The sequence below is a fragment of the Venturia canescens genome, chromosome 9 (assembly GCF_019457755.1).
Source record: "Venturia canescens isolate UGA chromosome 9, ASM1945775v1, whole genome shotgun sequence".
NCBI lineage: Eukaryota > Metazoa > Arthropoda > Insecta > Hymenoptera > Ichneumonidae > Venturia > Venturia canescens.
In genome coordinates, this window is record NC_057429.1 from 15856613 (window position 1) to 15871285 (window position 14673).

Sequence of the window (14673 nt, forward strand, 5' to 3'; positions counted from 1 at the left end):
AAAAGTCCTTTAATTTTGTCTCTCAATTTAACAAGACATCATCGTTTCAATATACTATTCGCCTTGTTGACAGTCTGAAGTTTCTAGTCGTCGAATGTAAAGAACCGATCACTTCAGCTATATGAGAGTATATAGACGTTATTTTGGACCTTGGAATTATTTGATCATGTATGAACAATTTTAATGATATTGTAAAATTGAAAAACACGAGGAACGTTTTTCTATTTATCGTTTATTGATACACAGATGAATTTTTATCTTTAATGCGATAACAAGAACATTTTTTCGTATGTGAACACGTGATCAAACATGAAATTTTAAATAATATTTTCATCGGTCGCAGAATTTGCCTCACCCTTATCTATTATTTGATCTGTTTATTTTCTGTTTAATTTAATTTGTGTACCCAACTCGCTAAGTAGACGATTACCGCAGATGTCGCATTTAGAGAAATGAGAATAAAAACCGGAGCAGTCTTCGATGAAATTACTACTCTTCATTCGGCTATACAACTAAGCATAACGACTCGTCTACAAAAAATGTCAACGCTGTTTACCGTTCTTGGGGCCGCTGCAATCTTCATTTTGGTAATGAAATTCAATTTTGTTTTTCAAACTCTTGCCAGTAATCTGCCACGAATTGGTTTTTGTATTCCATTATGTACGACGAAGCAGGGTCCTTCGTCAATTCTAATAATAATGAAGTATCATTCGATGCAATTGTATTTTGTTGTGGACAGATTCTGCGGACGAACGGCGCCACCGTTCAAAAGAAGGATACAATTTGTCAGCTCGACCAGTCGATAGGAACAATCGACGCGCTGGTCACTTCCGTAAGAAAAAATGCTTTGAATGTTTCGTCACGACAAGCGAGTGAAAAGAATTTGGCAGTTGTTCAAGAGTTCCAAAAGAATGCAACGGAATTTTCTCGAGAGGTGAGAATTAGTAGAAAACTTTAACGTTGACCACTCGACTTATATTTTTAGGTTAATCATCAAATTTTTCATGAAACTTTTCGTGCAGCTTCGTTCCGCTCTTGAAAATGTTGCCAACGAAAATCGTCTCGGATTGAGTTTCAATGAAACAACGTGCAGCCGCTACTTCAATGATTTTGAAAAAAGCAGCAAAGTGCTGATGAAGGAGTTGGATGACTCTGTCTCCGTGGGATCGGCCGAGATGGCCGCATCGCTTAGAAATATGCTGGGACCCGTAGCAAACGAAACGAAAACAAAAATAATGAGTTTCAAGGATAAAGCAGCTACGTGCAAGGGATTTGCATGCAAAGATGTGAGTAACAAAAAAGCGCTGTACACATTTATTCAAACATTTTACAACGAGATAGAGACTCGAGAATGCTTCATGAAAGTCGTAAATAGAATTACAAGATCTGAAAAACTGGAAACAATTGAATTGCAAGTCCGAGCTCTCGTCACTGCGTAAACCGCTGCTTGGCAAACATGATGACAGATGGTTTATAGAGTACCATAGCGGCATCAAAATTGCTATTTTCAAAGCGCTTTGCCATCTCGAGTTTCCACTTCGGGTAACGCTATTAACTTGAGCAAAATCGGTGATGACGAGTAGGTGAAAAAACCCTCGTGAGTGAAAAAAGAGGAAAGAAAACTTGGCTGTGATCGAGATCAGAACAAAAAAGTTGCTTGTACCCTGGAACCAAAATGGTTGTGGGGAGAATTCACTCTTCGATCTTCCTCTGAACGCTTCACAGAAATTTAAGAACCTCTCAAGGGCTATGAACAGGGGATTTTCAAAAAATTGTTCGGAAACAAAGTGGCGACCATTTGAAAAAAAAAACACAATTTTCGTAGATTTTTCAATAGAAAATTGTTTATTGAAAAAAAAAGTCATCAAAAAACAGCTATACCATGCTGAAAACATACGTTTTCCCTACAAAATGCAATTTGAATCAAGTCGCTAGGATAAAAACTCTTTCCGTTTTGCTGTCAAAGCCGATTCAAGGGGTATCATTTCCAACACACCATTGTACAAAAATATACAATTGAAAGAATTAAAAGAAAAAAAATTCCCCAGTACTTCTGATAAAAGATGTGCACAAGGTTTTTTGTCAATTTATCCAACAAACTTTAAATCATAATGTAAGTAAAAAGTACCTAAAATTTCAACGTTTACGCTGTTCATAGCCCTTAATACTCCCGTAATAAAAAATGCTGCCCTCTTCGTCATTGAAATCATTATTATTGTTATCTGTTGGCGTTTTATTTACAGATCAGTTTAGAGGTGAATAAGGTCTTGAATGCATACGTGGTCGCACTCATTCGTCTTATTTACGATAACGATGCGGAGTTCAACAACGAATCGGCTGACAAAATATACCAACGTATTACTGCAACAGGAAACGAGGCTTTCAACCGATCCCGTGACTGCCTATCTTCGTTATGATTTCAACGAGTCCGAATCCCTTCCCGCTACGGTAATTGAGAATATCGACAGTGCCCTTGATATACAGACACGCCGAATTGAATGCTGAATTTGTCGTGTCGAAGTAATCTTTGAGTCAACCATAATAAAAGAGACCGAAAAAATGTGGTGCGTTTCTTCGATCCAAACACGATTTTTATGGAAGGAAGAAATTCTATGTGGAATTACTTTCTCAAGAGTCTCAGAACCATCGACAAGTGTGTTCATTGGAGAATTTGTACTCGTCGCAAATAAACGTCAACCCGTTACAGCAAGTTTTCGCAGTTTTCTTTCGCCCTCGGCAAATACGATGCAGTCGAATAAAATCGAGGGAAAAAATCGGCCGATTTTTCAAATTTTTTCTACGATCTAAAAAAGAGTTTAGAAAATAGCGACTCGTCGAACGATCGACAGAAAATATTATTTGCTCCAAAACCCTGTTTAAACTCGTGCTCAATTGATTTTTCCGAGATATTCGATTTTCTGGCCGGATAGAAAACTCACAGGTCGCTCGATATTTTTGGCTATGACTAGATTACCTCATAATCATACCTCAAAATCGGCTGTACGAATCTAATTGCAACAAAAACCAATAGTGAAAAAAAAATTGAAAAAAATTGCTAGCACCAATATTTAATAGTATATTACACATCTAGGGCAGGAAAATAAGGAAAGTCTCAGATCACATGTAATTGTCAGCCGAGGCGAAACCGAGGCTGACAAACATGTGGTCTGAGGCTTTACTTTTTCCTACCCGAGGTGTGTATACGATTTTTCTGTCCGACGCAGGCGGAATGTGGCAACTTCGGCCCGGAGGACAGAAAATTCTTTTACACAGACCGTTAGCTCGTAAAAGCGATTTAAAAACGCTTTGACGTTATAAACCGACGTATCAGTTTTGTTTCAATGATATTCCTATTTTAAATGTGGATGACGAAGCCTTTATTATTTTTCGTATACCAATACAGAGGTGCAGTATCGATTCGGTAGCGAAGAATCGTAATAATTTATTATCATTGAAATTATTTCAGAACGAGGATACGTCGTGAAAAATTCAACATATACCTTATTTAAACAAGATTAGAATTTTCAATTCATTTTGATTGTGTTTCTTGTGGTTAAATTCTACCAGGAGTTCGTGCAGCTGATGTTTATGCTAATTTCCAATCCAAGAATCACTATAAAAGCCGGAGTAGTCTACTATCGAACCATATTCTTCATTTGGCTACAAGAAAAGAGGTGTCGAGAGAATGTCGAAGTTCACAATCATTCTATGTGCCGTCGCTACCTTCAATGTGGTAATATATCTGGCAATAATTATCAGTTCTCTTATTTTCTTATTGTTTTTATTGTGTCATATGAATTAAACAGGCAACCTCTGCCAGTGGAAAAAAACAGGATGGACCGGCGGCTCTTTTTTTCGACCCGTTGCTCGAAAAAGTCGAAAGCCGCGCCTTAGTAGTAAATAAAATAGTTTACAATTCGTCTCTGGTATTAAGCAAAATGGATTTCCAAATCGCTCATGAGTTCTCAAAAAATGCATCGGATACATATGAAAAGGTTTGAAAATTGAATGTCGATCAAGCAAAGTTGATTTTTGCCATCGTGTGTAATAAAAATTTACTGAATATTTTTTTTTGCAGTTTATTGAGTTACTTCCAAAAATGATGGCCGACGAACAAGCTCGTGGAGGCAAATTCAATGAAACACAGTGCACGAGCTACTTGACCGATTTCAAAGAAACCCAATCAAAAGTTTTGAATGATTTGGATGAAGGCATCTACGGCCCATTGTTCGAAGTAATGAACCCGGTGACGGAACTCCTGGGACCAAAAACGAGTGAAGTGAAATCAGCCATATGGTCGCTCAAAGAAGATGCAGATAAAGTGAGGATACGAAATAAAGTAAAAACAAATTAAGCTCCTTCTCAAAGACTATTCAATTTCAGCGAACAACTTTGGAATCCTCTGAGGAAAAGAATTTCAAGATACCGTTATGCTCTGTGTTAGGGAAATTTCATTTTTTCGCCAACTTCAACGCTCCGATAGAAAAATCCTGATATTTCATCCTTAACGTTTTGGTTTCCATTTTAGAAAAACTGTGATCGCAGATTCTCAAATATTTGCCATGAAATTTATTGTGATCTGCATTCATTGGTGTTTTTTTTTTTTTTTTTTTTTTTTAGTTGATGAGGAAGGCAAGAAACTTGGTTAAGAATTACATGACCGAGTCTCAAGAAGTTCTGGATAACTTTTCGGCCACGATCAACAACTCGACGATTCGGGAATTCGCTGATAGAAAATTGGAAAATTTGATTGACAAGGCGAATGAGGCTTTTAATGAAACACTCAAGTGCATAAGCGTTTCTCGTTAATACAATACCGAAAATTCGAAAGAGGACGGAGTGGACATGTTTGAGAGCATCGATAGTTTAGTGGGTGTTACTGAGAATTACAATTGAGTTCTAAACGTTTTCGTGGCAAGGTAAACTTAAATCAATCGTTATAATAAAAAAGTCCAAAAAAGAATTTAGTACGTTCCATCGATCCCAACCAGCCTTATAAAAGCAACAAATTTTGTGTGGATAGATTTTTTTACGAGTCCGAGAATCCTCGACGAGAATGTTAACCCTAGAACGCATGACTGGGGTGTGAGCACACCCCACGCGAACTTCAAACTACGCTCCCGTCCTAACAAGCGACATTATCGACTGATTATCGACGGATTTTTTAATATATAAATTCAATTGAAATTAGTTTTATCGTACATCATTCTTTTCGTTATAAAAAAACGAAGAAAATGGTGTAGGATAAAGTCAGTTTAGCATCGTAGGACCGGATTTATAAGCAGAAAAAGAGTGGGGTGCGTTCAAACCCCGGTCATGAGGTTGAGGGTATGAAAAAAGGCACATGAGGTGTAGGGTTAATTAAGAATTCTCGACTCGATATTGTACGATGTAGAATTAAATGAAAGAGTAACGCACTCGGAAATCTCGGAATGGGCCAAAATATCTCTCGCATGATAGCAATAAACGTCGAAGCGAAGATGGTTACCGTAAAAGAAAACTTTGATTACAAACTTCGAAAGAAATCGTTCTTTTGTACTCGATCCTTTTTTCAGTGTCTGTATGTCAAAAGTCGATTTTAATACAACCACTTATTGATTTTTGAATCAATTCATTTTTTCATCGATTAATCAATCCAAATGTGGATGATGAAACTCACTTTTCCATTGTTTTTGCGTACCTTCTTTTACAGGCGATCCGATGCCTCCGCTCTACTCCCACTTTTTCTCTACTTTTGTAATCTAGGGATAAAGTTTAGAAGAAGTGACGATTCTGCGGAGTTGGAAAGACGAGAAATGCGTGAGCCAAACTCCTCTTATTGGGAAGGAAAATCGATATCGAGCTCTACAGTGGTTCATCACCTCACTACTTGCCTCTAAAAAAATGTCAACAGAAATGCTAAACCTTCGTAAAACAACGAGCTCCCAGCTCCTACGATCTTTCTTTCTTTTGTTCTTTTTGGGGTTATGGTTATTTTGAATAAATATACGAGAACAGTTTCAGTATTCAATATTCAAATCTTTATTTGACACGTCCGATCTCCATCAGAGTCCACGCAAGAGAGAGTCAAACTCTATGGAGGGGGGAAACGTTCCCACTCACAGACACATATACATGGGAACAAAGGGAAAAACTGTAGCGGGCGCTTTCAAATTCTAACAGTTCTCGCATATTTTGATCGTTTTTAATCTCTCAAAATCCTCATTTGTCGTCGAGCCCTCATTCCGGAGTAACTCTATAATTTTCAAAAATTGGGTATGAACACGTGGATTCTCCACTCAATGTGTTTATACAGCCTGACTCCGATAATGAAGTTTCGATCGTTCAACGATATTGCCCGGTTCTTATTTTCGTACTGAAAAATTGAAAAAATTGGAACAAATGAAAGTGATGAGCCGAATCTTTGTCGAGGCCGGTTTTTAAAATTCACTTTCTGCAAGGTGGCAGAAGTTTGAATTTTACAGGCAAGATTTTGTTGAACTTCCTAGACTTCAAAAAAATAGATGATGGTGCAACGATTCAAGCACCGTTCAAATTGCCATTTTATTTTTTCTCATAGACGTGTTTAATTTTTCGATTTTGCTTCCTCATAGAGGAAGCTATGTGATGATGTCCCAAAACATCGAAAAATCATATCTGGAAAAAATGTCCGGGTGTGTGCGTGTGTGTGTTGTGGCACTGCAAAATTAAAACGCTTATAACTCGGAAACTACGACGTTTTGAAATTTTCATAAAAAGGATGTCGACGCTCTAACTTTCGAAAATTTTAAGATTTATTAATAATTTTCTTTTTATAAACAGATTATCATAATAGGAAGGTTGGTATCGAATTTGGGGAATATCGGTTGAGCGGTTTAAATTTTATGATTTTTTGAATTTTACGAAAATATGAGTTTTTCAAAAAATCGTCTAACCGCTTCAATTTTTGGAAATTTTATAAGACATTGTGTATAAGTCTGTATCTCCTCTATACTTTCCAGCAAAGTTGTCGGAATTATTTAATTTCAATGTAAATAGAAAAACGACGGTGAAAATTGAAAGTTGCAAACTGTTTTTTCTGATGGCTCGCCATTTAGTTTTTTTTTAAATGAAATTAAACAAAGAGATAAATTAAAGTTCGTAAAAGAAGATAGAGAAAATACATTATTTCCTTGTACAAAAAAAAATGCTGCAAATTAAAATTTGCAAATTGCTTCCTCAAAATGGTCAAGACGCACGATGCTCGAAGCTTCCTCTATGAGGAAGCCAAAATGAAAAATATAGCACCTCATAGAGTAAGCTTTGAGCATCGTGCATCTTGACACCATCTTGAGGAAGCAATTTGCAAATTTTTTTATATTCACTTTAAGACTATGGATCGAGAAAATTTGAAAGACTACTTTGCGAAGTTTTTTTAGTCCGTGTTCCCACTCACTTGTGAGATAAAAACATGCGCGAATCGATAAAATATCCTCAAATACGCTCCCAGATATTTGATATTCCATACTAGTTCGGCGATAACATGGAAATTGAGCATATAGCGAGACCAGTTCGTTTGCTCACATATTTTAATTTCACGTGTATCTCACATATTTTCCAACCGAATAAATTAACCAAATTTAATATATTACGAATAACTCCGTTCCTCCACTCGCGAAGAACCCCTTTAGAAACAAAATAATGACAAAACGAGGCGTCTTGACACGCGCCTCAAACGTTTCAAAGGTTTTTTCAAGGACACTTTTTTTTCTCTAGTATAATATAAGTTTACATCAACACTTCGATTTCAGTGGAGATTGGAGCAACTTCCATTTATAAATGGAAAAAAAGACATGCCTATAGCGATGCCTCTTCCATTAAGGATATATTGCACAGGCGATACAATGTTGCCATGCTAAACCATGCTAAAAACATAAAAAAATTCAAAATGATCAGAATTTTATAAAATTTGGTGAACATATTCTTTAGTGCCAAATTTGACAATACAAATTTTTTAAGATTTTTCTTCTGTACAGTTATCGAGTAATTGATCACTAAAGTTCACGTGTATAAGCATAGCGTTTCCATATATATAGGTATATATTCCAGGCATAAGAAATCTGCTTAAATGCGTAATTACTCGATAACTAAACAGAAGAAAATTTTGAAAAAATTTGTGTTTTCGCACTTGATGTTGAAGAGCATTATCACCAAATTTGATCAATTTATAATTATTTCGACTTTTGTATCATTCACCCTTAAAGTGGAGCTTCGACGACGTTCCGAGCTTAGCAGCTTCGCGTTTAAACAATTGCCTCAAAACTCGCGATGCAATCGCCCCAAAATATTGATTTTTCATCTGAATTTTCAACGCACAGTAAACCCTAAAGATTTTCGTTATCGTGAGCGGAGGTCTTTCTCCTTGAAAAATGGAAGCTATTTTTAATAGTGGTGTTATCATGAGAAATTGATGTTATTGGGGTTTCAAAAAACGATCAAATATTTGACGATTGTACATCGCCTCATTTTTTTGCGTCGTCAACGAAAAATGTCTTATCAGTATCTATATTTATTCATCATAATTCTCGCTTGGTTGACGGTAATTAAACTACGAGAGTCTGACACGGGTAGAATTTTCCATAGCCAAAAATTCACTATAAAAACCGAATCGATACACTATCGAATTACCAGTTATTCGACGACGAGAAAGGAAACAAGGCAGAGAAATGTTGAAGCTCGATATTGTTCTTTGTGCGGCTGCTTTAATCGCAACGGTAATTAACCTCGACCATCTTTAAACTTGCATTATTTTAAACATTTTTTTCATTTTCTACAACATTTTTTATCGTTAAAGACCTGTCCCTGTGAAAGCGAGCGAGTTTAGAATGTTTGACATCCCAAATGCGAAATTCGAAATTGAGAGCGCACTAAGAAAGAAATTATAATTAAAAACCAGATTTATGTTCGATCGATGATCTGTGACGGACGAGATTCAATTTGGCGATTCACCGAAACTTCTTTCTCGATCCATTGATCGAAAGAAATTTTCGTATAATAATATTTACCAATTTCTTCTTTTCTCGGTTTATTCACAGATTTCCCTCGATTTTGCAGCACCTCTGTTATTAACCATCTCTCGAATTTGTTTCTGTATCGTGACTCACTTCCCAACATCTAAATTCGAACTTATTCTACAACGCGAAAATCGATTATTCATAGGCAGCGGCTGCCAGTATCGATGGAGTACAAGGAGGACCGACGTCAGAAAATTCTTTGTCGCGCGAGCAAAATCTTACCAGTCTAATCAAGGATGTGCTATTAAACATCGACAACGCCCTGGAGAATTCTCTCGAGGAAGTTAAAAGACTGGGTGCAGAACCTAGTGAGAAGAATCAAAATATTGTAGAAGAGTTTAAACAAAACGTAACAAAAAATGTGAATCAGGTATGCACGAGGCGAAAGCGCGGGAGATTTAGTGTACCGATAATTCGATCTCGCTTATTGTGACTAAAGCCCAGTGGTAGTCATATTTTAATGAATTTTTTCCTCGCAGGTGCGTTTCGAAGTTGGCCGTCTTATTGAGAATTCCACATTGAATGTAACGCGTTGTTCAAAGTATGCTACTGAGTATGCAAAAATAGCAAGAAACGTGACAACGGCTTTAGATGAGTGCATCTCCGAATCAACATTACTAACGCTTGAGTTTCTTGTGCAAGAGCGCACTAGCGCCATGAGCATACGATCGGAAATCGAGAGACTTAGAAAGCGTGCCCGTGGCTGCGACAACGATTGTGACAAAGTAAGTTTCGAATTTCAGACATTTTCTTCTAAGCTTTCCGAGGGATGATTGCTTTATAATTCTCCTTAAGGTAATGGAGCAGTCGCTATCTCGCCACCGTGAGTGCGAGAGAGATAGCTGCAATTTTCGAAATTGAATATCTGCGACACGGTTTGATCAATAAAAAAAAGCCCCTGTCAGCGGATTTTTGCCATCTTTCCGCGTCCGTTGACCGAGCCTTTTTTTGATTAGTCAAACGGGAGCGGAGAATTTTCATTTCGAAAATTCGAGGTGAGGTTAGGTGATTGATCCTTCACCTTAAGATGATGGATCAGTCGGTAATCACACCTCAAATTTTTGAAATTGAAACTCTTTGACATCGTTCGCCCGATTAAAATAATAAAAATGTCATCGTATTCAGCACGATCGCAAAAATCCGATGACATTTTTATTTTTTTCCATCATACGAACGATGTGGAAAATTTCCTTTTCAAAATTTGCAGCTATCTCTCTCGCACTCACGGTTGTGATTACCGACTGATCCATCATCTTAAGACACACGGAGAGAATGATGAAATTAAAACAAATAGAGATTTCATTCCGTCATATATCTTTTGAGATACATATACGAATATATGAAACAATGAAAAAACTTTTGGAGGCTCCAGGGACCGTGTACGCACGAATAAACTTCGATGAAATGTTCACTACGTCCAGACACAAAAATCATCAATGAGGTATTCAGATTTTCGTACAAAACGCTGAGTCCCAATTTTTTACTTTTTTCGCAGTTTTTTCAAAACGTGAATGATGTCTACACAGTTACGATACTCGGCCTTCATGATTCTCTTCGCGCGTACGAGGATCTTCATGAGGGGATAACCGTTAATAAGTGCGTGCACGAGGACACCCTGTACGACGTTTTCATCCTTTACAACCCTTATGTTATCAAATTAACTGAAAAATGTGTGCGTTCTCTCAACAAATCCTAAATATTCGAAATAACTTTCGAAAAAAAATGTCGGCTTGATATCGAGTGTTAAACGCTGCATGAACACGCACTGCTCCAGTTCTGTCAATATTTAGTGTTAACTATATTAATTATTATTATTGTAATTATTATTATGTGTGACAATTGAAAGCAATACTAAAGAAACAATAATGCATAGCATATTTTTTGAGTATCGTGCAAAGCCACGTTTCGAATATTTTCAGGGACTCACGTTTCGTCCAAGGCAGGAGGAAACGCGAGTCCTTTTTCTGGAGAAATCGGATCACACCCAGCACACATTTTGCCTCAACGTAACAGCAACGATCCAACACGAAATTGTATTTTGAGATTGCAATAAGGCATCTTTCGCCGCCGCATAATTATGACAGCACGACGACATCAGGTTAAATGCATAACATATCGAAAAAATAATGGCAACGCGCCGACGTTACGTGCGAATTCGTAACAGCAAAGAAACTCCAACGGAACAGCACGTCGTGCGCCCTTCGACAATAATATCAACAAAAATAAGTCGATTCGTTGGTAATGAGACAGGGAAATCTATCCTCGACTCCTTCGCTCGAAAAAAGGGCTAGCGTTAAATTACGCGCCTTATTTACGCCTTATGTGGCGATACTGTACGATTTTCCCCCCCCCGATACATGGCGAGAGATGGCTCTTCAGCCTCACTCCTCTCCCCAGATTTTCTAACGAGTCAAAATTCGCGACAAAGGACAGTAGTCTACGCTCGACTGGAGCGATTGGTACCTTGTCCGTTTTGTCACACACTGTAACCTTGTATCGGTCTAATATATAAGAAATATCATCACGACGAGAAGAAAGTATTGTCAAGTTAATCCAGCCATCATTTGGAACCTGTTTGTCAAATCCAACGAAATTAGGAGTTATAAGAACTATAGAATGAATAAATTGTCTTGATAAACGTTTCAAACCAAGTAACTCATTTTATTTAACTTTCATTGATCGCATGATTCCTTCGCTTCGCTTATTGGCACGTCTTCAAGGGTCCTACCAACTGAGCCCGCTTCTCTTGCTCTCGCTAGCCGTAACCATTCATAATTTTGTTAACATTTCGTTAACTGGCGCCCAATAAAATTATAAAATTACATTCAGAGCCTTGTCAGCCGATCGGACCACCTTGAGCGATAAATCACGATTTGAGTTTTGGAACGAAAGCGACATTTCGGACTGCAATGTTATTAAGCTATTAAGGTAGATCATGCACGAAACGATTTTCTTAAGAAAGTCTCGAAATTTACAGAATTCAAATGGATAGTCGACTGACACGAATATCAAATTTTAAAGGCTTCGTTTTATTGGTTATTCAAATAAACGTCTTTAAATATGAAGAAAAACACACCGAACTATACAGACTATGCGTAAAAAATCTTTTATCTCTCCATACAACGAATGAACGCTTCTTACCAAGTTTATGAAAAAATACACATTAAAAATGAAGTATATAATGAAGGTTTCGAAAAAATTCAAACGATTGTCTTACTCGTAATAAAAATATATTACGTTAAAGGTTCAACGAAATTGGTAGTGAGCACTCGTATAATCTTCACGTTTGCTTTTTTCGGCATTTTGTTTCTTCTTTACTTGGCCCATTCCTGTCATAGCCTTCTGTCTTTTTATTAACACTGTTTTCTTGATCCATTTCCCTTTGTGTTTTCCAAAGGGAAAACACAAAGGACGAATGAAATTTCGGGTTCAGTCAGTGATGGATCCCCGATTAATTAATGCGGCTTGTAATTTCATTCGCCAAAAGATGATTTGAAAAAATGATTTCACAATTTCGAATTAATAACTATGACATTAATTTAAAGTGATAACATCTTTAATTAAAGAGGGTGGCTACATTCGTCAAAATGATAAGAAATTGACCAAATTTGGTGATAATGTTCTTCAACATCAAGTGCGAAGACACAATTTTTTTCAAAATTTTCTTCTGCTTAGTTATCGAGTAATTACGCATTAAGGCAGATTTCTTATGCCCGGAATGTATACCTATATATATGGAAACGCTATGCTTGTACACGTGAACTTTATAAATCAATTACTCGATTACTCGATAACTGTACAGAAGAAAAATCTTAAAAAATTTGTATTGTCAAATTTGGCACTAAAGAATATGTTCGCCAAATTTTATTAAATTCTTATCATTTTGAAATTTTTTATGTATTTAACATGATTTAGCATGGCAACGTTGTATCGTCGCTAGCCACCCTCCTAGCTAGCACAGTGTTATTTTGTATGCTAGTTGCCTGCTGCAAAGTATCTCACACACGAGAAGTGCTCGCACTGTGTGATAAGACGTGTACAAAACAATGAAATTGAAACTTCGCGCGCGGCGTGACAAAGTGGTATTAGACCGATGCATATCAATGCTCCAAAATATCTTGAGATACTTTTTTCAACGCTTTCGGTGCGATGTCCTTGCTCATTTTCACCTTGAAATGATAAAGCGATCTAAACGAATCGACCACACGAACCCCACTTGAGAGTATTGATAAGGAAAATTCAATGAGCTACGAATTAAGGTAGATCATGCCCGAAGGATCGTATTTTATGGGTGTCTAAATTGGATCGATTTTTACTCCCTAATTAACCCTATACCTCATGTGCCTTTTTTCATACCCTTAACCTCATGACCGGGGTTTGAACGCACCCCACTCTTTTTCTGCTTATAAATCCGGTCCTACGATGCTAAACTGACTTTATCCTACACCATTTTCTTCGTTTTTTTATAACGAAAAGAATGATGTACGATAAAACTAATTTCAATTGAATTTATATATAAAAAAATCCGTCGATAATCAGTCGATAATGTCGCTTGTTAGGACGGGAGCGTGGTTTGAAGTTCGCGTGGGGTGTGCTCACACCCCAGTTATGCGTTCTAGGGTTAAATATATAATCACATTAAATTAATGTCAGAGTTATTAATTCGAAATTGTAAATACACTTTTTTCAAATCATCTTTTGGCGAATGAAATTACCAGCCATTAATTGAACATCCTTTCATTCGTCCCTGGCTAAAATACTATACTTTTTTTATGTCAAAAATCACATTAGAGAGCGCAAAGAGAAAACACAACGAGAAATGGATCAAGAAAAAAGTGGTAATAAAAAGACAGAAGGCTATGACAGAAATGACCCAAGTCGAGAAGAAACAAAATGCCGAAATAAGCAAATGTGAGGTTGTACGAGTGCTCGTTATCAATTTCGTTTAATCTTTAACGCAATATATCTTTATTACTAATAGTAAGACAATCGTCTCGAATTTTTTTCCTAGACCTTCGTTATGTACTTCATTGTTATTGTGCATTTTTTCATAAATTTCGTAAGAAATGTTCATTCGTTACATGGAAAGATAAAAGATTTTTTTAAAAAAGATTTCGTGTCAGTCGACTATCCATTTGAATTCTGTAAATTTCGAGACTTTTTTAAGAAAATCGTTTCGTGGATAAAAACTGCCTCAAAATCTTCTGTGGACTCTACGAGAATGTTAAGTCGTTCAATCGAGCACACTAATTCGGAGTCAAAACAGCATTTCTGTTAATGAATAAAAAAAAAACAAGAACAAGCTCACGATAATTGGTTCGAAATTGCTATTTTTTCTGAGCAGCACCGCGACTGTTACCAGTCGCGCAAGGATCATCGAAGCGATCGTGAGCGTCGAGAGGGTCCTCAAAATGCGATTTTAGATGGATTTAGAATTTTAGTTTCACAGTTATTGCTTGGAAAGTTAAAAAGTCGTTATAATTTGATGTTTTTCGATAATTTGAGGACGATTTCCTTAGCTACGTTTCAAGTTCAGAACCACAGAAATTATTGCGTCAAACTTTCAATTTTGCGCCGAGGATCAACAAGTTCTGTATGTCAAGCCACACCGAGATCAAAACCCTTCGGGGACTAAGTTTAA

At 36.9% G+C, this 14673-nt stretch overlaps 2 protein-coding genes across 5 annotated transcripts; both read left to right on the forward strand.

Moving 5' to 3' along the window:
- The first annotated feature begins 294 nt into the window (after positions 1 to 294).
- LOC122416124 (uncharacterized) lies at positions 295 to 6170 on the forward strand. 4 transcript variants are annotated; one of them, XR_006262071.1, is made up of 9 exons: positions 295 to 587; positions 740 to 934; positions 1023 to 1286; positions 2244 to 2448; positions 3568 to 3733; positions 3807 to 3995; positions 4079 to 4321; positions 4621 to 4919; positions 5693 to 6170. XR_006262071.1 is itself a non-coding variant. In XM_043428825.1 (8 exons), exons 5-8 carry the CDS (start codon positions 3686 to 3688, stop codon positions 4807 to 4809), a joined length of 669 nt encoding a protein of 222 aa, XP_043284760.1. In that variant the 5' UTR covers positions 295 to 587; positions 740 to 934; positions 1023 to 1286; positions 2244 to 2448; positions 3568 to 3685; the 3' UTR covers positions 4810 to 5152. The 4 variants fall into 4 exon arrangements, 2 of the variants coding, with proteins under 2 accessions (XP_043284760.1, XP_043284759.1); XM_043428825.1 differs by lacking the exon at positions 5693 to 6170 and having other exon boundaries at positions 4621 to 5152; XR_006262070.1 differs by lacking the exon at positions 5693 to 6170 and having other exon boundaries at positions 407 to 587; positions 4621 to 5147.
- Positions 6171 to 8684: 2514 nt separating this feature from the next.
- Positions 8685 to 11674, forward strand: LOC122416604 (uncharacterized). Its single transcript, XM_043429672.1, has 4 exons — positions 8685 to 8732; positions 9178 to 9402; positions 9512 to 9757; positions 10528 to 11674. The coding sequence occupies exons 1-4, from the start codon at positions 8685 to 8687 to the stop codon at positions 10726 to 10728; spliced, it is 720 nt and encodes a 239-aa protein (XP_043285607.1). The 3' UTR covers positions 10729 to 11674.
- Positions 11675 to 14673: the final 2999 nt, after the last annotated feature.

What these genes read in the sequence shown, in the direction of transcription:
- LOC122416124 (XM_043428824.1), top strand. Translation starts at nt 453, where the DNA reads ATGAGAATAAAAACCGGAGCAGTCTTCGATGAAATTACTACTCTTCAT. An exon ending in CCGCTGCAATCTTCATTTTG is followed by an intron (nt 588 to 739) that starts GTAATGAAATTC and finishes TGTTGTGGACAG; the next exon opens with ATTCTGCGGACGAACGGCGC. An exon ending in CAACGGAATTTTCTCGAGAG is followed by an intron (nt 935 to 1,022) that starts GTGAGAATTAGT and finishes CTTTTCGTGCAG; the next exon opens with CTTCGTTCCGCTCTTGAAAA.
- LOC122416604 (XM_043429672.1), top strand. Translation starts at nt 8,685, where the DNA reads ATGTTGAAGCTCGATATTGTTCTTTGTGCGGCTGCTTTAATCGCAACG. An exon ending in CGGCTGCTTTAATCGCAACG is followed by an intron (nt 8,733 to 9,177) that starts GTAATTAACCTC and finishes GATTATTCATAG; the next exon opens with GCAGCGGCTGCCAGTATCGA. An exon ending in GCGACAACGATTGTGACAAA is followed by an intron (nt 9,758 to 10,527) that starts GTAAGTTTCGAA and finishes CTTTTTTCGCAG; the next exon opens with TTTTTTCAAAACGTGAATGA.